This window comes from Arvicanthis niloticus, unplaced genomic scaffold (assembly GCF_011762505.2).
Source record: "Arvicanthis niloticus isolate mArvNil1 unplaced genomic scaffold, mArvNil1.pat.X pat_scaffold_530_arrow_ctg1, whole genome shotgun sequence".
Classification (NCBI taxonomy): Eukaryota; Metazoa; Chordata; class Mammalia; order Rodentia; family Muridae; genus Arvicanthis; species Arvicanthis niloticus.
Window position 1 is genome coordinate 15963 of NW_023046158.1, and position 27005 is coordinate 42967.

The following is a 27005-nucleotide window of genomic DNA, read 5'->3' on the forward strand; positions in this document are numbered from 1 at the left end:
GACCACGCGAAGAGAGAGGAAGGGGGGAGGGGACAGAGAGGCAAGAGAGTAAGAGAGAGAGAGAGGGTAAGAGAGTAAGAGATTAAGAGAGTGAGGAGGGGGCAAGCAGCCCCTTTTATAGTGGGTCAGGCCTACCTGGCAGTTGCCAGGTAACTGTGGAGGTGGAGTTTAGACCGAATACTAACAATGACACCTGTCCCCGGCCATGATGCCCTGCCTGTCACAGCCTAAAGTCTCTGAAAGTGAGCCTGAATGCAGCTTCCCTACTTTAAGTTGTCACAAGCATTGTGTCACAGTCATGCAAATCTAACTAGGACAGAAAATGAGGTGTAGATTGCTGTGCCTGTTCCTGAAGGAGGGGTGCAGAGCCTTTGGAACTGGTTTGTGGAAGGAAAGCAGCAGGGATAAATTTGGAAAAGCAGGCTTTCTTATAATGTCTGCCCACCACAGGCCAAAGACAAGAATTTTGCCAAATCTGGGCCAGCAAGATGGCTCAGGAGGCAAAGGCACTTGTTGCCTAGCCCGACATACCTGAACTTAATACCTGAAATCCACTTTTGGATGGAAAAACAAAATACAAACAAAATAAAACAAAAACTTATATGCACGTAGAAAATAAATGAATGTAAAAAAAAATAAAAAAGGAATTTTGCCAAATCTATTTTTTGGAGAACTTTGTGACACTTTGCTTTCTGAATGCTAGTATTGCACGTGTGTATTACCAGGTTCAATTCTTACCAAGCTGTTAATAGTTAAGGATCAGAAATATCTTTGTGTTACATATACTTAAAAAATATATCTTGTGTGTTTTCTTGCATGTATGTGTGCACTATGTTTGTGTCTGGTGTCTGCAGAGGACAGAAGATGGCACTGGATCTCCTTAACTGGGGGTATCGACAACTGTGAGCATCCATGTGGGTGTTGGGAACTGACTCCAGGTCCTCTGAAAGAACAGATGGTATCCTTAATCACAGAGCCATTTCTACAACACAGTGCTAGAGATGTAGAAAGGAGAGAGAGAGAAGAGAGAGAGAGAGAGAGAGAGAGAGAGAGAGAGAGAGAGAGAGAGAGAAGAGAGAGAGAGAGAGAGAAGAGAGAGAGGAGAGAGAGAGAGAGAGAGAGAGAGAGAGAGAGAGAGAGAGTCAGGTGGTGGCAGCACATGCCTTTAGTGCCAGCACTCAGGAGGCAGAGAGAGATGGATCTCTGAGTTCAGGATCAGCCTGGTCTATAGATTGAGTTCCAGGACAGCCAGGGATATACAGAGAAAGAGAAACCCCTGCCTTGAAAAATGCCCAAACCCAACCAAACAACATACACAAACACACACACACACACACACACACACACACACACAGAGCTATCACAAAAATACTTATTTTAGGACCTCTTTATGTGAGATTTTCATATTTTATGAAGTACTGTAATTTTGTGAACTTATACATAATGGTTGATGAGAAAATTATGCTTAAAAATGTACAATTATAAGTTAATCAGCAGCTGTGGCACTAATTAACTTTTTCCATACCAACTAAACTCTGTTTAATACTGGAGAATTGATAAACTTCCGGAATCAGTGGAGTTTGCTAATAACCTGATTCTAAAGTCAAGCATGTGATCCATGCCTATAACCCCAGGTGACCTCTGAGTTGGAGGGTAGCCTGGGCTACAGAGTAAGTTCAAGATTCAAGGTAAGCCTGGGCTATATAACAAAACCCTGCCTCAAAAAGGGGTGTCGGGGGTGGGGGAGTGTGTGTGTGTTAAAATGTACAATTATAAGTTAATGTGTGTGTAGGTGGGAGGCGACTCTAATGATTTCTTCAAATGTTAGAATTTGTCCTACTTTTATTCTACAACCCACAGTTCCATTATTCCATGAAAAATCACTTCAAAGAAAAAGCTGCTGTCTCTTTATATCATAGCCTCCTGAGGGAAATGGGATATACAATCAAATTACACATCTTTTTAAAGGCAGATGTACCCATCAGGTCACTCTTTGATGGCAGGTGAGCAGGCTGCACAAGAGAACCACTGTGCACACTGAGAAGCCGGATTGCTCAGATGGCCCCTTTTCTCAAGTGAGAAAGACAAAGATCAGAAAACCAAGTAAAAAGAAGAGAAATGTCTGCAAAACAGTTGATAAGAAGTTAGCTTTTTGTTACTTGAAGAGTTTTTATAACAGCATCCTCCATATAAAACAGCCAAACACCAGAGAGAACACTTCATATTAAATAACTGCAAAATCGGAAATAACGGAAAAGATGCCTTCCTCTTGAAAAAGGGAAAAAAAACCACTTTCAACCAGTAAAACAAAGATATAAAGCATGTTGGGAAATTAGAATGTTGTTGGTCTGTGACCCGATGAATCATGATAGAAAAGACCACAGCAGTACCTACTCAAACCAAAGCATGGACCTTACGTGTGACCTTTAGCTTGTCACTAGTTGTCCCAGAAAAGCCGATTTCTTAGACTTTATAGCCTTTTCCCCCATAGTGTGCTGCAACTTGTAATTATTTAACCTTTTTCAAGTTTGACCACAGTAGATCATAAGTTCTATGGTGTCAGTGGCTAAGGGCAATTACAGATTTATCCACTTATTTACAACATGCGAAACACTGCTTTCCTCTTTATCCAATAAATATTTATACAGAGAAAATCTATTTCAAGGCTGGTACTCACAGCTGATGAAAGGGAGTGACCACAACTTGCTTCCGAAAGCCTTCACAGTCCTTGCCCTTGCCCTTGCCCTTGCCTGGGCCACTAACCCGCTGTCTCTCCATCAGGGCTGCTCTTTATCCCCATGTCACGAGTCAACACATCTCTTTGGCTTGAGTTCATTTCTAATGACATTAAGTCATTATATCCAGTAATACTTAAATACAATGGAAACTATAATAACATGTCAAAATTAGGTTTACACTATACAGACAGAAACATTTCCAAGATGTACTGTTAACTGAAAAAAAAAAAGTGTCTACCATTCTATATAGTGAGGTATAGTTTCTAAAAATTGGAATATGCAGATGTACAAGCTCAGCTTCCACCAGTCTCCTTCAACCACCCTTGGGGAGACCTAAAGCAAGTTACAACAATGAAGGTGTCCTTTCATCTCAGCTCTTCCGTGCACCTCACTCTGAGGTCTTCCTTGGAAATGAGATTTCCATGCTCTGCAACCATCTCATCCCCTGTATCTCCACACGTGTTTTTATTTCTAGGTGGCTCTAATCTACCCTTCAGAAGACTTAAGCACCCTGGATCTTCTGCTTTTCTCTCTTGATTTATGGATAAACCCTATGTCCATTTCAAACAGGATTCATCCAATAAAGTCAAGGTTTTCTTTACAAACGTGTCATGAACACACACATTTTAAAATTCAAAACTGCAGCAAGTGTTTGTTGGTTGTCTATCTTCTCTGCCCAAGATATTTTCAGAGAACACACATGCTTATGTAACCTCCATACTGCCTCTACCTGCAGTGCCCCTGAGCCTACAAATAAGCCACTGTGGTGAGGAGCATGGTGTGCCCACTGGGTGCTGGCAGCTGAGGGCGGGTGCTTTTGAGAAACTGTAACTAGGAACCACTTTTCTCACTGTGGTGAAACAAATGGAAAACAGAAAATGGCATTGAAATGGTGAGAATAAGTAATTTTTCAGAGTGATCTTTGGGAGATGTTTATTATAGTCTGCTTGAAGTTGAGACAAGATTGGAAAAGATGGGCTTGGTGCTTCAGAAAATGGAAGGCTGCCAGAGAGCTATTCTCTCCTCTGTCAGGGGAGGTCACTATGGTTAATGAAGAACTTTCAGAAAATCCAGTGATTCTCAGACAATCTTGTTTTAAAAATTCTTCATTGATAAAGTGACATTTAATACTTCAATAGGACTCAGTAAAGAACCATGAAGAAATGCATAAAAATCTGGAAATGAATGACACCCTAAGTAAACTACTGTAAACCAACTTCAGTATGATTGTATTAAGTTACTGGTGGGTAAAACTTTCAGTAGCTTTCAGTAAATATAGGTGGTGAAGAAACTATTTTCAAGTACTGCTTCTGGGAGGGGATACCTCAACTTCATAATGATTGCAGATAAACACAGTACACATATATCTATTTTCAGACTAAACTAGGCTCTGATGATCAAAATGAACTAACCTCTTCAAGAAAGTGGTTATAAAAGTTATATCAGTAATTTCAAGAATGGTACATATAACAGATTACCACGATACTGTTAGCATTGGATTTATATGATTGGTATTTGCATATATGCATCCCATTTAGGTCAAACCCATGACTGCCCCATTGGCGATAAGTAGGAACAGAGGACAGTGTGGCACAGGGTCAGATACAGAGCAATACTATCTCAATTTTACAATGTACAGCACCTGGTGCTACTTTCATCTTATGAAGAAACAGCATTGGGTCAAAGTGACAAATGCCCAATCCCTTCAAAAAGAAACAATTTTTTCAAGAGATTTGGCAGCTCTTTTGTTCAAGGGGCACTACTTTAGAGAAAATGAGCTGCAGAAAAGAATGATGGGGAAAAGGTCCAAGTTATATTAACTTGCTAGAAACAGTTTCCCAGACTTTTCAGTTATAAAATTCAATCTCTTTAACCAAGCTTGTTAACTACAGTCCAAACAACACTGCTCACTGAATCCAAATAGTTTCAACTTCTTATGTCCTTTTTGTCCTTCTGGGACAAAAGACTCCAAAAAGTAAAATCCCCCTGGAGGGTAGGTTGGGGGGGGGGGGTTTCCACCGTAGCAGATGGGGACTAAGCACTCTTCAGTTTAGTAGCACTGACTTTTATTTTGCAAAATACAAACTTGCATATGCACAAAAACCACGGAAGGATACAGAAGACACTTTTTTTTTTTTAAAGGGAGGTAAATCAGTAACTGAAGTGACAGTCACTTTTTTAGTTATTCTTCTGCAGTGTTTGTAAAAATTTCTAATGACATCTCAAGAAGTGCTTTCTACTAACACAGTAGGCACAATAGCACTGATAAATGGTCAAACCATTTACTGTTACTTTGGTCATATAAAGCTTTTGTTGTTAAACGTCCTGCAGTGAAAGAAACAGGTGGTCACTTGTCATCTTTCCCTTTTGTCTTTCTGTATACCATTTCTCGAAAGCTGGCTAGGATCTTATTCTCTCTCTTCCGCCTCTCTTCTTGGTTAAAGGATGCAAGAGCTCGTTTCTCATCAGCACTGTAAATCTGGTTCTCCTTACGCAGTCTTACAGCCTCCATTCGGCGATGTCTGCTACCACTCATGACATAACCTGAGCATTCAAAAGAGGCAATCTCTTCACTTGTCAACCCAATTTCGCCTCTTCGCGGGATACGCTTTCCAGCTTTTACATATTCAGCCATTGCTGCACCTTCACCTGGAAGCAGAGCGTGGCCATAATTCAAAGGTTTCTCATCTTGAGAGGTATGTATTACAGGTGCTTCCGGGCCTATTAAATCCATGCTATCTGCACTCATCGACTGTTCCATCCATGCATCTTCTGGCAATTCCTTTTCTGAAGCTTTGCAGCTTATGTCATTGTATTCTTTTTTAGTCCTCTTCTTCTTGAGTTGTTTTGCCCGATGTTTCTTTTTCTTCTCTTTCTTCTTGGTTTTAACTTTCTTTTTATCACTATCAGAGCTAGAATGAATGTCAGAGTCTGAATTGCTCTCATCATAATATTTTCTATGCTTCCTTTTAGAAGGCTTTTTCTTTCTTTTTTTCTTTGTTGAATGACTGGTCTTTGTCCTTTTTTCTTCATTGGTGAAATCTGAACTGCTGCTCTTCTGATTCTTCACCTCCTCTTCAGCTGGTGTATGTTCATCAGAATCTGGCTCCGGAATCTTGGGTGACAGTCCCCATACCTCTGGCGCTCCCAGCTCTCCAATCCTCTCTCTTTCCTTCAGCCTCCTTTGCCTATAGCTCTCCTCCTTTTCCTTCTCCTGGTCCTCAGCCCACGAACGGTCTCCCGCATAGTTGTGGTGGTAACGGTACCCACCACAGATGGGAGAGGACGAGGAGGCAAGCGTACGGATCCCCAGCGGTAGCGGTCGTTCTCCAGACCTGGGGCGGCTGATGGGATGCAGTGGCCGGACGCCCTCGGCACCCCGCGGAGCCTGGAGGCCCGCAGGCCCGCTGACCTGGGAGCCGAAACCGCCTCCCCGAGGGGATCGGCTAGTCTGCAACGCCGACGGTGGACTCTCCGAGGCACGTCGTCGTTTTTTCTGAGAACTCAGAGTGTCCTCATTAGGGCGAGATCGTGGCACAGGCGACATGGGCCGCATTCAATGAATCAACGACGGTTAGTCCAGAAATCACAACAGAGAACACGCAGCTCCCGCCTACCCCTACCCCCACACCGCGCAGGCGCACTAGGAACTGGCCCCCGCTGCTGTTCCGTCAATTCCGGCGTGGCCCCGTGCAGCCCTATTTCGTACCCAGGCTCTGAGCCTGTGACCGAAGCGGCCCGGAGGCTGCGTAAGAGCCCTCTTCAGCCTCTGGATTATGGATAATATGGATACTCACTTCATTTTTCACGACTTACATTCCTTTCATTGAACCCCAGGGGAAACAAAAGGAATTATCATTATAATGAGTCCCTCTGCTGGTTGTGTGTGTGTGTGTGTGTGTGCGCGCGCGCGCGCGCGCGCGCATGCATGTATGTATGTATGTATGTATGTATGTATGTATGTATGTATTGTTGAGACAGGGTTTCTCTGTGTAGCCCTGGCAAGTCTGTCCTGGAACTCCTTCTCTCTGTAGACCTGGGCTGGCCCGGCGGAGCTCAGAGATCCAGAGGCCTCTGCCTCGGGAGTACTGGGATTAAAGCGTTGGCCACCACCTCAAGGCTATCTGCTTATTTTTAAATGGAGCATATGCAGTCCCAGCTGGCTTGGAACTTGCTAAGCAAGCAAAAGATGATTCCGAATTCCTAATCCTTTTGTCTTCACCACTCAAGTGCCAAGATTAAAGGTTTTCATAAGCAGAGCTGTGATGGCTAAGAAAACTTAACTCTGGACCAGGCGCCGCTTTAAATAGCTGTTGATCTTTGCCCTAAAATTTCCATGAGTTCCTAGCAGCCTGCATCCTCCACAGAATGATGTTACTGCTATGAGATAAGAATGAAAGAATGGGGCCTCTGATATGAGATAATTTGCTTTTGTAAACCCTCTTATCTCTGTGGGAAAGCGGATGAGCAGTTTTCTCTATCCTTGTGTAAGGGAATAAGAGATAGTTAAGGGAGCAAAGCAATTTTCCCACACAGCTGTGGATTTCATAGAGGGGAAATAACTGTAATGTCCACCTTTATGCTTACCGTTATGTTCCTGGATTTGTTCATAAGACTGTGTCCATCTTGCTATTAGTTAAGAATAAATTCGTTGATTTTAATCTAAATTTGGGTTGGGTCTTTCAGTCTTCCTCAGTGGCCCCGAACTCTGGAACACACCCATCTCTTCTCTTAGAGTTTTGTTAGCTCTTTTCTTAGATTCTTGGGTTTACCACCATGTGGCTCACCACTCTTTTTCATTCCTGCCTCCATCTTTTCTGCTTAGTGAAGGATTCCTATTACCTGTACTCCTCTGACTACCTGCCTCAATGGGACTTGTCAGCTATTTGGTGCTGTGGCAGATCTACAATCCCATAACTAAGAAAACTCAAGCAACCTTATGACATTCTGCATCAAAAAGTAGAAGAGTGTTGGGGATACTGGTTAGTATTGGTAGATGTCGGGAGCCGACTTTTGGCAGAAAGCGGCTAGAAAGCAGCTATCATCTTTGCAGCCATCTCGAGCCATATATCCTGACATGAGACTTCGTTTTCAACAGCCTACAACAGCTGAAGCACAGTCTGATAAACATTTTGTTTATCCCACATATCTTGATTTGCTGTTTAGTGCCCACAGCTGCAAGGCGCACGTGCTATCCACGCTATCCACACCTGTAAGGCTTACGTCATATCCACACCTGCAAGGCACGTGGCAAAGTGTATAAATACCCCGGACTTCCCCACAATGAGAGAGACAATGAAAGAGAGACATGAAGTGCGACAATAAGGAGAGACAATAAGGGGTACAATAAGGAGACAATAAACGACACACCAGACCAGAGCAACAGAGCAGTCCGCGACATTTTGGCCCCAAAGCGTGGGGCAGAACGGTCTGCAACACAGTGGCCGCCAAGCTGGGCAGTATGGGCCGCGACAGGTAGAGTATTCGTACCCAAAGGCTCAGTTGCTGGCGACTTAGCAAACAATCCTGTTTCTCCCTATTGGAAGCAAAACCCAAATCACTTCTAGAACCAAAGTTTGAGTTTAAATTTCTGAGCTAAGTGAATTCCAGAGCCTTATTTTACTTAGGGTCACAGACTTCTGCTAACATAGACGCATTAGTTTACAAGGTTTCTCTTTCAGGACATTTCTTCAGAAATCAGTTGTAGTGGGAGGTATTAGAAAAGACGACTGCTTGTTCCCAGCTCTGGCGGCCTGTTCCCACACTAAGCTCTTCACATGTAGGCGGTCTCTGTGGCACTGGCCGTGGCTCCTGAGATGTTGGCATGGCTGCTGCCTCCACCACTCTTGGCCTCCATAGCTCTTGGCCTCGTCCCTATGCCGCCAACCCCGTCACCTACACGGCACTAGGCTAGCCCCATGCAATAACCGCCATCCTTGAGGTTAGATATCACAATAGCTAATAACCGGACAGATCAAAACTCTAAATGCTTGTAGTTAACCAATCAGATTTGTATATCAGCAATTTCTCAAATCTCAAGATGCCCACACAATAATTTCAAGGCCAATTGATAATGGTAAGATGCCAACACAGATTAGACAAATTAACCCAAATATCTTAACCTTTTCATATCATCTGTGTCAAAGGTTGGTTAAAGCCACACTCATTAACATCAGCTTCAATCTTCCCCTCTCCTCTCCTTCCCTGCGTTTCTCTCTCTTCCCAACTCCTAGCTCTGCTTCTCTTTTCCCTGTTCAATCACAGGCCTCCCACTGCAAATAGATTGGACAGGGAAATTTCTGCCACAGTCAGTCACTTGCAATTACCTTCTGAAGGCACTTTACATCCATAATTTAAAACAGCAAACTTGAGTTCAAGGCCAGCCTGGTCTACAGAGTGAGTTCCAGGACAGCCAGGGCTACACAGAGAAACCCTGTCTCGAAAAACCAATAAATAAATAAATAAATAAATAAATAAATAAATAAATAAAACAGCAAACTTTCATGTAAGATAATAGTTCCGCAATCTGAAAATGGAAGCAGGCTCTACAATGTAGCAGGCAGGGCTCATCTGAAAAACTCTAAAATAAGGTAAGTAAAACGTTAGAAATAATATTTTGCTGACACTGTGCCCGTGTCTTTAAAAGGGGGTTTATTTATTTATATGTATCTGTGTGAGTATATACCATTTGTATATACAGAAGAGGGTGTTGGAGACCCAATAACAGCAGTTACAGGGAGTTGTAACTGATATGGGTGCTGGGAGCCAAACCCAGGTTTTTCAGAAGATCAGCAAGTACTCTTAACTGCTGAGCCATTTCTTCAGCCGTCTAGTTTTGCTGTGTTGTTGTTGTTGTTGAGACAGAGTCTCAGGTAACCCAGATTGACTTCAGATTCACTAGGTAGCCAAGGCTGACCTTGAACTCCTTACCCTCCTACCTCTACCTTTCAAGTGTTTGGATTATAAGCGTGCCACCTCTGATACTAGGACTTCTAAACAATAAAATGAAATCTCAACAGGAATGGGACAGGGCATACTGTTCTAATAATGTCTTTTGTCTGAAAAAAATCTGAAATGTAAGTAAAATATTCAATAAAAAATAAAAGAAAAAAGTAAAGAGCTAACTTCAAAAAAAAAAAAAAAAAAGATGGGAGCAAATTGCTGGGCAAGGGTACAGATTGGACTTCTGCGTCCTAGGAAGAAAGAGAGACTTGAGAAAAGAGAAGGAGCTTTTTTTTGGCCAGGCTTTGAAAGGAGAAGCATGATATAACCATGTGCTGTGGAAGCTAGAACCAGAGGCCTCCACCACTAGCTGATATAAGCTAGCTGATAAGGTTAGGACAAGAGATTCTGTGTCCAACAACTGTATTATCTGGCAAGCTTTAAAAAATAAAGCTGTCTAAGTGTTTTCATCTGTAGAGCAAAAGTAGGTAGAGAAAGAGAGAAGCCAGGGTGGTAGTTGGTGGCTTGGCGAAGCTAGCCAGGAGCTACAAAAGAGAAGGCAAGAGGGAATCTATGGAGCTGAGACAGCAGCTCCTGGCTTTCCTGTGTGGGGGGGATAATTGTGATCCGTCCTGGGCTAAGCTGAACTTTGCAAAGAGAACCGAGAGATGTCAGAGCCTGGACTGAGCTTCCGGGAAAGGCGGTAGTGTGATTTTTAAAATTACACGCAACCAATAAATTCTCATTGTAATAGATGATTTCCTCTAAGGGGTGGGTAAGAACACAGAATCTTCTTTAGAAATATTTTGTTTTTAAATTAATTACGTGTCTTTGTGTGTGTGTTTGTGTAGTTATGTGTAAATACTTCCATGCAGATGCCTGTGGAAGTCAGGGGCATTGGATTCCTTAAAGCTGGATTTATAGGTGGTTATGGCTGCCTGATGTGGGTACTGGTAATCTAAGTCAGGTCTCCAGGAGGAAGAGTACATGCTCACTGAGCAGGCTCTACCCTAGCTCCAGAGACAGCACATTCAGAAGAGGATCTTTGATGAACAGACTCACAGACTCAAGCCTCAAGGATGCCTTTTTTCTTGGTTTCCTTGGTTTAGGAAGAGCAAGAGAGTAAAGAATAAGGAAGGACTGAGAAATATGGATCCTAATCATTCCTGGATATGTTGGCTTCTGAAAGTCTTGTCTTTGGAAGACTCCTATTTCAGTGTGCTGTGTGCATATGTATGTGTGTGTCTGTCTATCCGTGTTGTATGTTGTATGTATCTGGTATCTTAGTTTACTTCCTTGGCTGTGGTAAAAAAAAAAAAATCTTAAAAAATAGACACTTGGACCCAGAATCAGAAACTAAAGCAGAGACCATGGAGGGACACTGCTGACTGGCTTGTTCCTCATGGCTCACTTGGCTTGCATTTTTGTACAACCCAGGGCCACCACCTTAGGATGATACTAGCTGTAGTGGTACAGGCTTTCCCACATCGATCATTAATCAAGAATGTGCCTTCCCAAACTAGCATACAAGGAATCTGATGGAGGCACCTGCTCCACTTGCTTTCCTACTTTCATTGTTATCCTAAGCAGCATGTCTGGATGCCTATTTCTGTAGGGAACTATAGATACTGAGACCTTGGTTTACACTGATATCTCAACCCTCAATCTAGTACTACAGGATGCATTTTGAATATTTTCAATATTTACCACTGCTAATAGAGTAAAATGTTTTAATATCTTTAGTGTATTTACTTATTTGATTAATTAATCCTACTTAGAATTAATTTCCACACATCTTCACGGTATCCACAGTTGGGGTCAGTTCTTAAATGATATTACTGGTGTGGTAATTAATTTGTTTGATTAAGGTATAGGTGTGAGTCTGTGTGTGTGTGTGTGTGTGTGTGTGTGTGTGTGTGTGTAGTGTAGTGTCAGCACAGCTCACTCAGCAACATGCTTGCTGTGAAAGATGAGGACTTGAGTTTGATCTCCAGAACTGGTGTGAGCTGGGCTGTAGGAAAATCCCGGGACACCACTCAGGGGTGGAAAAATGCAGTCTGAGACATGGGTTAGCTGGAGCTGGCTTGAGGGGGGGAGGGTCCCTTGGCCTGCAAAGAGGCTGGGGCCATAGATTTCCCAGACTCTTGGACACCCAGGCACCACTGGAAGTTGCAGAAGAGTTGCGAATGGAATCTGGGCCTGCAGGCTGGATCTACCCCAGAGCCAGGGGGAAAAAGGGAGAAACTCCAGCTGGTCCCATGGTGACTGTCCTTGGTGTGATGGCAGCAGACTTGGGTTTGGTGTCAGTTGTGGCTAGGAGTGCAGAGAGGCCTTTTACAGGAGATTAGACAATAGTTCAGTAGGCAAAGGCCATCTTCATGGCTCCCCACAGCATATCCCGATGAGAGACAGTTTGTGGTTCCAAATCATTTATTGCCATGGTGGAAAGTGGATGGGTAAAACCATACCCCAGTTCTCAGGGTGGGCCTGAGATTAAATACCTTTTGCAGGGAGGAATGCCTGGGAAGGAAAGCTTATTGGCTAAGCCCTCCAGGACTCTAGGCACCTCATTAGAATGGCGATCTTTGTCTTGAGTCTATGTGACCACAAGTCACATCCTTTTCCTCATCTGCATGTGGAGGGGCTTGGGGTGTTGCCCTTAAGTGACTGATGACCACAAATCTATGGGGCCTTCAGCGAGTGACAGGGGCTCGGTGCCCAGGAGGGGGAAGCATCTCCTGTCCCTTCAGGGTCTCCAGAGCTGCCAGCCTTAGCTCATTCGAGGACCAGGGTATCTTTCATGGTATACTTCCCCACAGACTGGTGTAAAAATTCTTGTAGTCCCAATGTTGGAGAGGTGGAGATAGGCTAATCCTTGAGGCTCACTGGCCAGTCAGTCTAGCCTACTTTGGTGAGCTTCAGAGCAATGGGGTCTTGTGGAGAGCCACACCGATACCGTGCGCCCTAAAGATGGCGCCTGCCGATGCGTGCCAGAGCTGTACAACTCCTGGCTGGGCGGAGAGATGGGAGGACTTAGCAATCGCCTGACCTGACATTTCTGGGCCTGAGCCTATGGCTTGCAGTGGCGTGATGTGGCGTGCTGGGACGTCATTTCAGGGATATAAGGCTCACCCTAGGAGGAGGAGGGAGCCATCAGATCGCCCCGGGGCTCACCCATTTCTTTCAAGGCCTGAGTAAATTGCTGTTGGAAGGAACTGTTGTGCGTGTCTTTCTTCCCGCTGGTCGGGAGCTCGGCGCGTCACAATTGGTGGCCCGTACGGGGAACCTGTCTCGTTAAAGAGCGGGTTCGAGGATAGAGTTCCAGAACCTTCAAGCAATCAGGGCAAGCACTTGGTAAGTGACCGGTAAGTGTGGTCCAATTCCTTTTTCAAGCTCTCGGAAGGAGACGATTAAGGTTCGCAGTGAAGCGGCAGCAGTAAGAGAAAGGGAAAGTGAAAGTATAAGTTCCCGGTTTTGGGACGAGTATGGAAACTTTGGTGTATGTGTATTTCTGCTCGGCAGCTCTGTGTATGTGTGTCTGTGTATGTGTGTGTGTCTTGGTGAGAGAGAGAGAAAGAGAGAGAGAGGGAGAGAGAGAATCTTGACACAGGCAGCATACCAAATATAGTATGATTTAAAGTCTAATTCAGACCAGGGATTATTTTAAGTCCAATTTACATAACACTGGGTTTTAATTGTGTCACAGGAAAAAAGAAGTGCATTTACAATAATGTCAACTTTCCTCCTTTTAAGATGGCACATATTTAAACACTTAGAAGAATTTATATCAGGAAGTTTGGGTTGAAAAAAGGGGCAGGGATTTCAGAAGACCTATAAAACAAGTCAACGTGAAAACATGTTGATTTGATCTACCATGTCCTCTGAAAGCCTAGTTGCATTGTTAATTTTTAGAAACAGTTTTTCTGAAAAGTTTGAGTAGAGAGTGAATACCCCTGAAGTATCTGTATAGTTTAGTTTTCAGCTCATTTAAAAAGGTAAATTTTTAAAGGTGCAGGGACATAGTTTTCTGAATAGATTTTGAAGAAATGTAACTATTCTTTGAGAATTACTGGAGTTACTAACATACTCTAGTACAGCTTATAATGTTCCTCTTATAAAAGCAAAGGAAATTGAAAATAACTTGATTCTGTATCAAGAATCATATTTTCCTATTAAAAGTGGCAATTTCATGATAGCTGCAGATGTCTCTACTTTGTTCTAAGTCATGAGGTGATTTGATTTCTTTTATAGCAGTTGGATTTTGAAGATGCAATGAGAAATTTTTAATAATGTAGTACAAGGAAAAAAAAAAAAAAGCACCAGCAACCTATGATAAGACTGCCTTTTTGTGCACTACTGAACTGGTTAAGCCAATGTGATCTTCTGTGGTGAGCTCTTCAGAAATAGGTGTCTTTGATGGAAACTTGGTAGGCCTTTAACAGCAGTGGTGCTAATGAGCACTGCTGTAATAAAGTCACCATTATTTTTTATGAAACATCTGAACATTTTCAAAAGGCTTATGAGGGCATTATTTTGAGCATCTATTTTGAGGTGATGTTTTAAACATTTTAATTTTCAATCCAACCTTTCTCTTTCACTTTTTTTAAAATTCCATTGTTGCTCATCTACTGTGGCTCAAGCTTTGGAATCAAAGAGTTGATTTAGTGCAGGAAACTGAGTGGTTTGTGTGTTACTTCAATCCCTTATGATAATATCTCTCGAGCAGCTAACTTGTCTAAAGCTCTGTCTCAACAGCCAGCATGCAATTGGTCCCAAGGGTTTGACTCCCTGATGCAAGACCATCATTAATTCTACCCGAGTTGATATGTCACTGGCATCCGGACTATCCTCGTGGATCCTTCAAGCAGTTTATCATTTGAAGGAATGGGCGAGAATAGGGGTGCTGGCTTTTGTCCTAATGGCAACCAGTGCGTTGTGTCTGCTCTGCATATGCCGTATGGTGAGAGCCAGACGCAGGGATATGGCCTTGGTAGTCCGAGCTCTCAATGCCCTTGATGAAGGAGTGTCACCACAGGTGTGGTTGGCCGGTGTTAAGCTTTAAACATTCCCAGTATTTGCCAGAACAGCCCTTGCACCCTTAGGACTTTTGAGGTCCATTGCACAGGGAAGGGTGTTCCGATACATTTGGTGCCACAGCTCTTGCACACTGGAGGGTTTAACCCATTGCACCCAGGAGAGTGTGGTACTTATTTTTTGCTTGCCAGTTCTTGATCGCTGGACTCCTAATGAAGAGTCTTGCTTGATCGTACTGTGTCTGCAACAAAATAAAAAAGGGGGAACTGTGGAGAGCCACACCGATACCGTGCGCCCTAAAGATGGCGCCTGCCGGATGCGTGCCAGAGCTGTACAACTCCTGGCTGGGCGGAGAGATGGGAGGACTTAGCAATCACCTGACCTGACGTTTCTGGGCCCGAGCCTATGGCTTGCAGTGGCGTGATGTGGCGTGCTGGGACGTCATTTCAGGGATATAAGGCTCACCCTAGGAGGAGGAGGGAGCCATCAGATCGCCCCGGGGCTCACCCATTTCTTTCAAGGCCTGAGTAAATTGCTGTTGGAAGGAACTGTTGTGCGTGTCTTTCTTCCCACTGGTCGGGAGCTCGGCGTGTCACAGGGTCTGAAATCCACAGTCAAGAACACACACTCAAGGGTGTGCATACACACCTACCTCCCAAATGAATAAATAACTCGTGGTACTAACCAGGACACCTTTGGATGTGTCTGTGCTAGCATCTCCAGAGAGGACTGGCTGAGGAGAGAAGCAGCACAGTGATTGGGGGTGGTGGCCCTGTCACACAGACTAAAGAAAAAGAGAGGCAGATAGACACCACAGTTCCTCTTTCCCTGCTTTCTGATATGCTAGGATGTAGACAGGACCTAGTAACTTCATGTTGCTTCTGCTGCCTTGTTCCTGCCATGATGGATGCTACCTTCAAACTGAGAGTCTAGATGTGTCTTTCTTAAGTTGCTTCTTGCCAGGTATTTATCATAGCTATGAGAAAGTAACTAATACCTCGTGTAGATTAGTGAATTGTGTGACACTGTGACAATATCCCTGATAGAAACAGCTTGGAAGGAAAGATTTATTTTGGCTCATGGTTTTAGGTGGATTTCAGTTCATTGTAGCAGGAAAGGAATGGTGGCTGGCAGAGGAGGCAGGCGCTCTATCTGAATTACTCACCAATGAAATAAGGTTTAGATTACTAGGAAGCAAAGAAAGAGAATACATGAAGGATACAGAGAAAGCCATAGACCCTAAGGGCAAAGCATCAAAGACCTACTTCCTCCAGTTAGGCTCTGCCTCTTCTTCTTCACCCTGGTTATATCATCCTATAATGAATCCATCAAGACAGTATTCAGTTTCTGGGGTTACAGCCTTTCTGACCACAGTATAGAGCATGTATATTTTATTAATCTCTTAAGTTTTTCTGAACCCATTCAAATTGACAAGATTAAAAACTATCATAAGAGCTTAAACCAGAATGGGGCTTTACTCCGGGCTGAACTGCCATTTTCTTTCCCATCTCTTTCTAGCCCTACTTAGTAGTTTTTAGACTGAATTACTCACCAATGAAATAAGGTAGGATTTTGCTTAAGTTAAAAGGAAATTGCTATGGAAATGTTTTTTTTTTTTTTTTTATGTAACTGCACAAAGAGCATTACAATGGATCCTCATGTGCCTCTCACCCAGCTTCAGCAATTACCATGTTTGCGTTGTTTTATTTGTTTCCTTCTTTTTTCCCTTAAGTTCGCTTTAGCAAATCTCAGACATTGTATGGGCTCATCCATCTGTACAAGAATTTCAATGTAAAGTTCTACTGAATAAGTTCAAAAACTGACAGGGAGACAGGAGAAGTGTCTCAGGAGTTAAGAGCATTTGCTGTTCTTATGGAGGACTTGTGTTTGTTAGTTTTTCTCTCTTTCTTTCTTTCTTTCTTTCTTTCTTTCTTTCTTTCTTTTTTTGACAACTTGACAAAACTAGAGTCATCTAAGAAGAGTAAAGCTCAGTTGAAAATATGCCCCCGTTAGATTGGCTTGTAGACGAGTCTGTGTGGTATTTTCTTGACTGATGATTGATGTGAAAGAACCCCCACTGTGGATGTCACCATCTCTGGACAGGCAGTTCTGGGACACACATGAAAGCCATCCAAATAAACTAGGAGAACAGCCAGTAAGCAACATTCCTCTAAGGATTCTGCTTCAGTTCCTGCCGTGACATCATAATGGTCTGTGACTGGATCTTGTAAGCCAAATAACCTCTATCCTTCCCAAGTTGCTTTTGGTCATGGTGTTTATCACAGTAATAGACACCCTAGTTATGACAGGACCCGAGTTCAAGTCACAACTGCCTGCAGCTCTGGGTCCAGGGGACCTGACATTCTTGTCTGGTTTCTGCAGCAGTAGCACACATATGGCATTTACACAAACACATTAATAAAAATAAATCTTATAGAAATGATAGTACCACTCTAACAATTAAGTTCCCAATAATTGCTTAGTATTACTGAGTTCTAGTTTTCCCCAATGTCTCAGGTGTATCTTTTTACAGTGTTATGGGAAGGTTACAAGAGTTGATCACTCAGACATAGTGTACATACAAAGTCTTTATTCCAGACAACTGGACCACACCCAAGTGTTGGGGTGCATCTAAGTGTGGCCCCCAGTATCCAGAACATGGGGTTTTTGAGTGCAGAGACTTCATCAAGGCATCTCCCTCAGTAGCTATAGTGGAGACTTCACAGAGCAAGCAGTTCAAAGCAAGCAAATTTTAAGAGAAATTAAGACAAGCAGTTAGCCAGCTGCAGAGAGATTCCACACAAACAGGCAGTTAAGATAAAGGCTTAGTTGGAGGACTTTCCTGCACAAATAAGCAATTTCAACAAAGCTTAGGTAACTTAACTAGGACATTCTGATCTTCAGTTCCTAGTATAGTTTTCCATGGGATACCACAAGATCAGATTCCAGTTAAACCTGGAAACAGCCTCAGCAAGAATATAAGATGGAGGAAGCTAGTACCACCTTACAGACCACAACAATTGTTTGGCTCTAGTCATGGTTGAAGTAAAGTTTGTCATGGTACCTGACAGATATGTCTATTGGGTTTCTTTTACTCGATGGCAATTCACCTTTCTCAGGTTTGGGAGTGCCTTCATCTAACCTCTGTCAGCCAGAGCTGTGGAGAAACAGGCAGAAATGAAGCTGGAATGAGTTGTCCCTGAGGCTGAGGACTAGAAAGTTTCTGGAGGTGCATAGAGGCAGCTTGGATGCTTGCAATGCATAAACTTTTTTGTGGAAGAGCTGGGAATCTCCAGTTATTTTGTTAGGTGCTGTAGTAGTGGCTATACTGGGTCTTTACTGCCTATAGAATCTTAAGAAGTGGTGAGAAGAAGGGTCTAGAGTCCGGGTCTGGAAGATTTTTCTTTCAAGTAGTTTGGCCTGGAGAGGGAGAAAGGGGAGCAGCAGGAAGAGAGCAGGACCAGGGACAGACAGGCTCCTGCAGACAAGTGAATGTCTTGCTTCTTTCATGGTTTCTAAGATGTATCAATTTTCTTACCTTTTCCTATCTGCATTTCCCATTCTGCAAAGTCTACTTGCCAAAAGAATTTTCGTGTCAGCATTGTGACAACTATGAAGGCAAGCTTTACATCAGAAAGAACCAAAGACCCCGGGTAACTTACTTCCTGTGCTTAAACATATACTCCTGTGTAGCTCAAGGTCTACTATCCTTTCCCCAGCAATAATGGGTTAATTTGGAAAGAACCACAGAGAAGAGCATCCTAGAGGGCACAGGAAGTGGCTTGGGTTACCACAATGCTTCCTGTGTTCCACCAGAGTCTGGACTTAGTTTATTTGCCCCGGAGCATCCCTTGAGAATATTTATTGTGGGTTTAGGGTGGAGTGCAGAAGAGAACTCCGGAAAGGCCAGGATTGTAGGTGACACCTCTCCAGCTGTGCCTTTGGGTGTCCCAGAACACGAGGGAAGGGAGGAGACAGATTCATTCTGAATTCCCGTCCTGCGAGAATCTTCTGCAGATCAAGCTTGCAGCTAAGCGTGAGCCTCCAGTTGGCACAGAATGGCTAGAGAACCCGGAGCGTGGGCAGCCCTAAACGCTCGATCTGCAGAAGAGGGGACTGGGCTTCTAGTGGTGAAAGTGGAACAGGAAGAGGCCTCCCCCTTAGCAGAGGAGGCCAGTTGGCTGGGCAGTCCTGGGCCTGACCGATCCCGCCAGCGCTTCCGTGCTTTCCGCTACCCAGAGGCAGCCGGGCCCCGCCAGGCGCTGAGCCGGCTCCGCGAGCTCTGCAGACAGTGGCTGCGGCCAGACATGCACAGCAAGGAGCAGATCCTGGAGCTGCTGGTGCTGGAGCAGTTCCTGACCATCCTGCCAGGGGAGCTGCAGGCCTGGGTGCGCGAGCAGCATCCCGACAGCGGGGAGGAAGTGGTGGCACTGCTGGAGTACTTGGACAGGCAGCTGGATGAGACACCTCCACAGGTAGAAGGAACAGGTTTAGACCCATGCCCTGTGCCTTTCAGAAACCTCAAGCAAGATCCAAGGGAGGCATTGCTCAGAACCCGCAAAGTCCCAGTCTGTGCTCGACCCCAAGGCAACCAGCAAATTGACTTGAGCCCCACAGAGTAGTTAATCGCATAAAGGAGAAGAAAAGGATTGTGGGAGAACTCAGACCCAGTGAAGCTGGGGTAGAATGTGTCGAGCAGAGTGAAGAAAGGTTATATATGTACTTCTTACTCGTGTGTTGAGTAAGACACTAGGATAGGTTTGAGCACAGTGGCAATAGGCACAAACGACTTTGTAGGTGTTTTCTTGGCTTGTCACATGTAACATCTTCAGTGGCTTGCTGGGAGTACTGTGGTGTTTATGCCCCCCCCCCCCCTTATAGTTCTCTCATTGACAGTGGAGAGGAATTCTAGGGTTTTGGTAGAGCCTAAAATCTAAGAGTTTTTTTTTTTTTTTTCTATCTAAATTCTTGTTTATGTTGTTTCAGAGTTTGGTACAAAGCAGAGTTGTTTTGACTTCCATCTTCTGACCTAAAACAAAGCAAAACAAAACCCTTTTTGAAATTTCATACATATCAACAATTCGTCTCCATCATATTCATCAACAACCCAGCTCCAATTTCTCCCGGCCACCACATGTCCCCTTCTCCCCTTCATACGCCCCGCCCCCTTTTAACCTATTAACCTATTAAGTTCCATGAGTGCCACTTGCTGAACCATTGAATAATCGTGTTGTCTCGATCTGTGCGGTAACGAGTGGCAGCGAGTTCGTCAGTCAGTAGCCATGTCTTTCCCAGAAGGCAGCTTTTTGCATTGCACATCTCTATCCCCCAGTTCTTATGGTTTCCTGCGCCGTCTTCCATGAGGCTCGCTGAGCCCTGGGAGCCAGGGGTTGGTGTAGATTTCTTATTTGAGGATGAACACCTGACAGTCACTTATTCTCAGCTCTTTGACCAGTTATGAATCTCTGAATTAACTGCCGTTTACTGCATAGAAAAACATCTCTGTCTATGGTTGAGGGCGACACGAACTGTCATCTGTAAACACATTTTGCCTGTTTTAGGGGATTTCTTTTTTGCAGTTCCCAATGTCCTTGTGTCAGAGGATACATGGCTAGAGCTTTCTAGCCAGTGACCAGGGCACCAAGGTTCCAGACTTGGAGTTTTTGTCCTGAGCTCTGTAACAGGAAACTCTGAGCATCGATTTACTATCAGTGTCTGCGAGGGAGCTAGACTTTAAGGCGGATACACTGTCATGTTCGCTGTTACTTGATTTCACATACTGCAGTTGGATTTGTTAGTTTTTAAAAATCCTGTTAGGTGGAAATTATTAAGCTTATGTTTTAGAGAAATGTTGACATTTTTATAGATTTTCCCATTAGCTTCATAATGATAGAGGGACAGAAAAAGGAAGCAAAGTCATGGTTAATCCCCAGGCTCCCCAGCTGATCTGCCCGAGCTCCCATTGTAGTATTATTTCTTATGAGCTACATGACAAGGACAAGCTGCTTAAACTGGGCCTCAGTTTCCAGTTACAAAATTCCAAACAGTTCCAAAGTTCACGGGGTTCTCTGAATTTCCATGGGTTAATATTTTCATGAAGCTCTTAGAATCAGTGCCTGATAATATAGAGTCCTCGGTCAAAGGGCGATGGGAATGTGTGATTGACTAAATAAAAGTAAATGAATGGCTTTTAGGTCCCAACTGGGGAATGGAGTCAAGAACTTCTCTGCTGTAAGGTGGCATTGGTGACACCATCCCAGGACTCACAAAGTAGCCACTCCCAGGCAATGAAGTCTCTCTTCAAGCATGAATCTCAGGAATTTTTGGAGTGTTCACCCTTACAAGCCAGAGGTGAGCATATGTTTGTGAGTGAGTATGTTTCTATGTGTGTGTGAGAGAGGGGGTGAGGGGCGAGGGAGGAATGGAGAGAGGGAGGGAGGGAGGAAAGGAGGGAAGGAGGGAAGAAGAGAGAGATGCGGTTCAGGTCCTTGCACATGCTAAGAGAGCAATAGAACAGCAATAGAGTGGTGGCTAACACAGTATTTTTCTCTACAGTTCTCTACCGTCTTTCTAATTTTACACCAGACTGAGAATTTCTCTTCATTTCCTAGCAGCAGCAATCTTCATTTGGGGTTCACTTAAGAGGCCCTTTCTGTTCTCTGGCTACCTTAGAGGATTCTCTGTGTTCTCAGACCCCTTCTAACCCATCGCTTTGCTCAGGCCCTTTGTTGATTTTTTTGTTTGTTTGTTTTGGTTTTTTGTTTTATAATAATGTTAGTTTAGGTGTTTTGTTTATTTGTTTGTTTTGGGCAACGTTAGGGTCCCGCTGATGGCTTTATCCATGTTAGGCAAGCACACTGCCACCAAGCCACCACTAAACCCTTATTTTGCCGTCTTAAATTATAATAAAGTATACTCTCAGTGAAAGACATAAGGCTTCTGCCCTCAAAGACTTACAGGTGAAGAAGAACGATATAGCTTGTTAATTTGGGGTATTAATGTGACGATTATATAACCTGAATTTTCATATTGATTCAGTCTTTCATTTCTTGCTTGAAGTCATCAGTGTTTGGTATGGTAATAATTTTCTTTATTTTTTTCTCCTGATTTGTTTCTCACCCAAGACCCAGGTTTTATTTTATTAAAAAAATTAATTCAATGAGCCCTCACTTTGAGTTTGACGATGCAGAGCATATATCTTTGGAAGTTCGGAAACTTATTTTTTAACTTTTCATGTCCTGGACTGTTTATATATCATGCGAAAGTACTTACTCTCATACATGTAGTTGTTTTTACAATTTGTATATTCATATGACAGCCCTTACATTAATGCCTGCCATATTTATTACCTTTGACTGCTTTTGAGACAACGTCTCTCAGTATAGCCCAGGCTGGACATGAACTGAGATCTTCATTGTTTAGACTCTCAGGTGCTTGGATTACAGGCATGCACCACTGTGCCAGGTTAGAGGGTTAGAGGTATGTCTTAAGACACTTTACCCCACCCCCCCCATTTAAAAGCTCCTTTAAACAGTTTGCATGTGCCTTTGCATGTACCTCAGTTTGAGAGTATGAGATGAGGTCCTAGTGGGATTATCTGTTTTAGGGGCTGCTGACCTTCTCACCTCGGTGGAAAGAGCAGATTCATCTCAGAAGACTCTCTGTAGAGATGAAAAGCAGGAGAGCTCTGGTATCCTAGGTTTTTTTTTTTTTTTTTTTTTTTTTTTTTTAGAAAAACCTGGCAACACTATCTGCTCCCGAAGTCTTTTCCTTTGTGTGTTAGAAGCTATTTGACTCATAGAAGCAGTTTTCTGTGTACCTGATTTCAGAATTACCATGTTGAAGTCCTGTTAGTGACCAGTTGTTTAACTCTTAAAACCCTCTGACCATCACTTTTTTTCCTACCTTGCCAGTGTTCTAGTCAGTTTAAATGAGATGAAGCAGATTCAATCTTTAGGAAGAGTCTTGTTCACATAAGTGCTCCCTTTCCCTTCTGTACCCTTGCAGGGAAGGGAGGCTGAGGGACACTTCAGGAAGCAGAATCTGGGAGTCTAGAAGTGAGCTTAGATGCTGACTATAGTCCCTGACCTTAGAGGCGAGTGACAAGTCAAAGAGGGTAGTGGGGCTTTTCAGAAGCCCCAGAATTCTTTGATGGCACCTCCAATGTAGAACCCCCTTGTCAGTGATTGCTGGGAACACCAGCTATGCCTGGAATAAGAAGAGCAGGGGCCAGTGTATAACACTGACTGGACATGAATTTCTGGGAGTCCTTACTTCCTTAGTTTCCTATAACATGTTTCAGAAATACTTTTACTTGCTGTTTGTGTTGCTTTTGTCCAACATGTCAGCCTTCCCATTCTTAGGGACCAAGCACCCATCACAGCGCCTCCTTTCTTTAGGCTTCTGCCTAAAGCCTCTCTAGAGAAAAGAGGCATACAGAAAATATTTTTATAGCCTACTATTCTAGAGAGTGAAAAGGACTTATAAAGTACAAAAAATTAAACTTCTCATGTTCTATTAAATGGTTTTAAGGAATTTTTGTGTTGACTAGTTGGCCACTGTGGATCATGGTCTTGGTCCTCACCTTTCCCCAACTTCTTGTTTTTCCATTTAATCCTGCTTCCCATCAGCTTTCTTTCCCCAGCAGCATCCCCATCCCTGTTGTTTTCCGTACTTATTCCCGCACTTAAGCCTGCATTTAAGTATTTGTCCTTGGGATACAGAGAGCTTTGTAACATTTGTCTCCTTGTAGGGTTTCTCAAAGCTTTCTCCCTTGCAAAACATAATTAACACTTGCTGACAATTGTGTTTCAGGTCTGGAAATGAAGCCTGAGACCAGGGACTTGCCTCCAACTGAGGAATACATGGAACAAAAGCCTGAGCAGACAGTGTGCTTCCTGGGTGAAGACACTGTCCAGATTCCTACAGGTGCAGAAGCCAGTGAGCAGGAAGGCAAGTTACAGACAGCACAGAAGAATGCCACGGGAAACAGGCGGTTCTATTGCCGTGAATGTGGGAAGAGCTTTGCTCAGAGTTCAGGCCTAAGTAAACACAAAAGAATCCACACTGGATTGAAACCCTATGAATGTGAAGATTGTGGGAAGACCTTTATTGGGAGCTCTGCCCTTGTCATTCATCAGAGAGTTCACACTGGTGAGAAGCCATATGAATGTGAAGATTGTGGCAAAGTCTTCAGTCACAGCTCAAACCTCATCAAGCACCAGAGAACTCACACTGGGGAAAAGCCCTACGAGTGTGATGACTGTGGAAAAACCTTCACTCAGAGCAGCAGCCTCCTTGAACATCACAAAATTCACACCAGTGAGAAGCCATTCCAGTGCAACTTGTGTGGCAAAGCCTTTAGGCGTAGCTCACATCTCCTGAGGCATCAGCGGATCCATGGTGATAGAACTGCCCCAAAGCCTCTTCATCGGAAGGCCTGGGAGGATCAGAGGAGGGTGGCAAGCCAGGGGGATGATGCTGAAGCTCCTGAGACTTATCAGTGCAGTGAGTGTGAGAGAAGTTTCACTCAGAGTAGAAGCCTTATTGAACATAAAAAAATCCACACCGGTGAGAAACCCTTCCAGTGTGATGCATGTGGGAAAGGCTTTACCCGAACTTCATACCTTGTTCAACATCAGAGAAGCCATGTGGGGAAAAGAATTGTCTCACAGTGATCTGTAGCACACCTGCTAGAGTTGGTGCATACTTTCCAGTGAGCTGAAGACACCTGGAGCCCTTACTAACTGCAGAAGAGAGGGTATTGCCAATACACACTGTCCAGTGTTAGATGTTAGAGTCTGGCTGAGGTGGATTGTCTTTTCTGTTTGAAAAGTAACTGGCGCCGGGCGGTGGTGGTGCACGCCTTTAATCACAGCACTTGGGAGGCAGAGGCAGGCGGATTTCTGAGTTCGAGGCCAGCCTGGTCTACAGAGTGAGTTCCAGGACAGCCGACAGCTAGGGCTACACAGAGAAACCCTGTCTCAAAAAGCCAAAAAAAAAAAAAAAAAAAAAAAAAAAAAAAAAAAAAGAAAGAAAAGTAACTGGCACAAGACTTACTAACAGAGGACAGGGGCTGTTCTCTGCATGAGATAATGCTGAAGTGGTCCCACTCTTTGAATTTACAGGGACTTCAGAACAGGCACCCTCGGCTAGCAAATTTTTCTCCTGAGGGGATGATTCCAGATTTTGGAGTGTACTTTCTTGACTATTTGTTCATCAACCTGAATCTTTTATGTTTAGTCAGATTTCTGAGGTTTTAGCTCCCCTGTTGTGCCTTGTGTATAGGTGCTAATAAACATTTATTTACCACAGGGGCTGATGAAATGTCTTTCAAAACTGAAAATCTGTGTCTAGATTTCTGAAGAAGTTCTAACTTGGACCATTTGTGTTTGCATCTAATTGGCTAAGGTTCTAGAGTCTGAGTCAGCCCTACAGTTTTTCATACTAAGTACACAATGTTACAGAGTTCAAGTAGGAGATTCCATATATATTTATGAGAATAGAGAGTATGGTAAAAATATCTCAAGCAACTTCTGAAGATGTAGGGAGACATTCCTGTCCCCCCCCCCCCCCCCAAAACAACCAAAACTAAAAAACAACTCCATTAGAGGTTTTTTTTTTTTTTTTTTTTTTTTTTTTTTTTTTTTTTTTTTTTTTTTTTCTTTTTAACTGCAAAAGTTTTCAGTTAGGTAAATGAAAAGAAATAGTATTTTCACAAGACAAAATATCTAGATAGGATTTCTATTGTGAAAAACACTATGGCAAAAAGCAACCTGGGGTGGGTGGGTGTTTATTTAAATTTACAACTCATTTGTTACACTCCATCACTGAGGGAAGCCTGGGCAGGAGCACAAGGCAGGAACCTGGAGGCAAAACTGAAGGAGAGGTTATGGAGGAGTGCTGCTTACTGGCTTGCTTCTAATGGCTGGAGCAGCCTGCTTTATTTATAACACTCAGGACCACCAGCCTGGGGTGGTGCCACCCACAGTGACTTGGGCCCTCACACATCAGTCATCAATCAAGAAAATGGCCCATAGACTTTCCCTGCAGGTGAATCGGGTGGTTGCATTTTATAAGTTGAGGTTCCCTCTTCCCAGATAACTCTGTTTTGTGTTGAGTTGACATAAAACTGGCCAGCACAACAAATGATACAGATGATGTTAATTCTATAACGCTCAACGTGTTGGTTACTTTCCTCATGGCTGTGGCTACAAACCCAAGAAAAGCAGCTTAAGGAGGGAATGGTTTGTTTGGGTTCATGGTTTGAGACAACACATTATGTTGGAGTGCAAAGGACTAGCCTTGGCTTGGTCGGGGTCCTGAGGAAGGGGTGTTTGGGAGTGGTGAAAGAAACTACTCAAGTCAATTGGGGGAGGGCAGTACAAGCTGACAGCCTTGTGTTCTGCTAGAGATGGCTCCCCAGACAGCTCTGTAGATAGCTCTTGACTCTGCACTCTGTTGGAAACAGCTCTCTGCTAGAGACAGTGCTTTAGTGCTAGAAAAATTCTTGGATTTTCCCAACCAAAATCAGAAAAGCTACTAGAAAAAAAAAATTGGGGGTTTTCTGACCAAAATCAGAAATCCTATTAGAAAAAATTCTTAAAGAGCTGTGTTCTCTTTCCAAGCAGTTCTCTCTGGGTAGCTCTCTCCTGCAGACCAAAGCCCAGTCTTATTTACATATCAATTCAGTCATTTACTCCAGGATCCCTTTTGATCATCCCAAGAAATCAGAATGTTATGACCTTAGCCACTTGATTCTTTAAAAAAGGACTGCAAGTAAATTAAAAAACAAAAACAAAAACAACAACAACAACAACAAAAAAAACCAAACCAACCAACCAACCAACCAACCAAACAAACAAAAAACCATGGCAAATGAGTTCAGAAATCTGCCTGCTTTTGTAAGCACAAACAATAAACTTAGCTGGGTGGGATCTTGACCTGCAAACACCACTCCCCAAATCTCTTTGTTTCTGACTAGTTGGCTCACAGTGAAGCTGGTCTGTGAAGCCCCTTATACAATTCATATTGCATTCTTATATTTTGTATAGTTGAGAAATTATGTATTTTTGAACTCATGGTTTCAGAGTACTTTCCCACAGCCTTAGGGATTGTTCTGGAGATATTCACCATTTTTGCTAAGGACATAGACACACTCTTGCCTCATGGAGTCATGCTGTCTCTGGTGTAGTCATTAACCTTGGCAGAGAGGACATTCCCTGATAATCTTGAAAGGGAGAATATTTCCCAAAGGAGGAACATAAAGTTAATGTATATATTATACAAGCA

At 43.4% G+C, this 27005-nt stretch overlaps 2 protein-coding genes and 1 non-coding gene across 3 annotated transcripts; 1 reads left to right on the top strand and 2 right to left on the bottom strand.

Moving 5' to 3' along the window:
* Nucleotides 1-4787: 4787 nt before the first annotated feature.
* LOC117702169 (NKAP-like protein) lies at nt 4788-6356 on the bottom strand. Its single transcript, XM_034493457.2, has one exon. It carries the CDS (start codon nt 6292-6294, stop codon nt 5086-5088), a length of 1209 nt encoding a protein of 402 aa, XP_034349348.1. The 5' UTR covers nt 6295-6356; the 3' UTR covers nt 4788-5085.
* A 12157-nt stretch (nt 6357-18513) lies between these two features.
* Nucleotides 18514-25027, top strand: LOC117702168 (zinc finger protein with KRAB and SCAN domains 3-like). Its single transcript, XM_034493456.2, has 3 exons — nt 18514-19189; nt 20909-21065; nt 23529-25027. The coding sequence occupies exons 1-3, from the start codon at nt 18773-18775 to the stop codon at nt 24389-24391; spliced, it is 1437 nt and encodes a 478-aa protein (XP_034349347.1). The 5' UTR covers nt 18514-18772; the 3' UTR covers nt 24392-25027.
* Nucleotides 25028-26271: 1244 nt separating this feature from the next.
* Nucleotides 26272-26335, bottom strand: LOC117702172 (U7 small nuclear RNA). Its single transcript, XR_004605980.1, has one exon. It is a non-coding gene; the product is annotated as a U7 small nuclear RNA (small nuclear RNA).
* Nucleotides 26336-27005: the final 670 nt, after the last annotated feature.

Bases quoted from the DNA above. Each gene is read 5' to 3' on its own strand.
- LOC117702169 (XM_034493457.2), bottom strand. From the start codon at position 6,294: ATGCGGCCCATGTCGCCTGTGCCACGATCTCGCCCTAATGAGGACACT.
- LOC117702168 (XM_034493456.2), top strand. From the start codon at position 18,773: ATGGCTAGAGAACCCGGAGCGTGGGCAGCCCTAAACGCTCGATCTGCA. The intron at 19,190-20,908 runs GTAGAAGGAACA...AATGGCTTTTAG, and splicing joins TGGATGAGACACCTCCACAG to GTCCCAACTGGGGAATGGAG. The intron at 21,066-23,528 runs GTGAGCATATGT...ATTGTGTTTCAG, and splicing joins TTCACCCTTACAAGCCAGAG to GTCTGGAAATGAAGCCTGAG.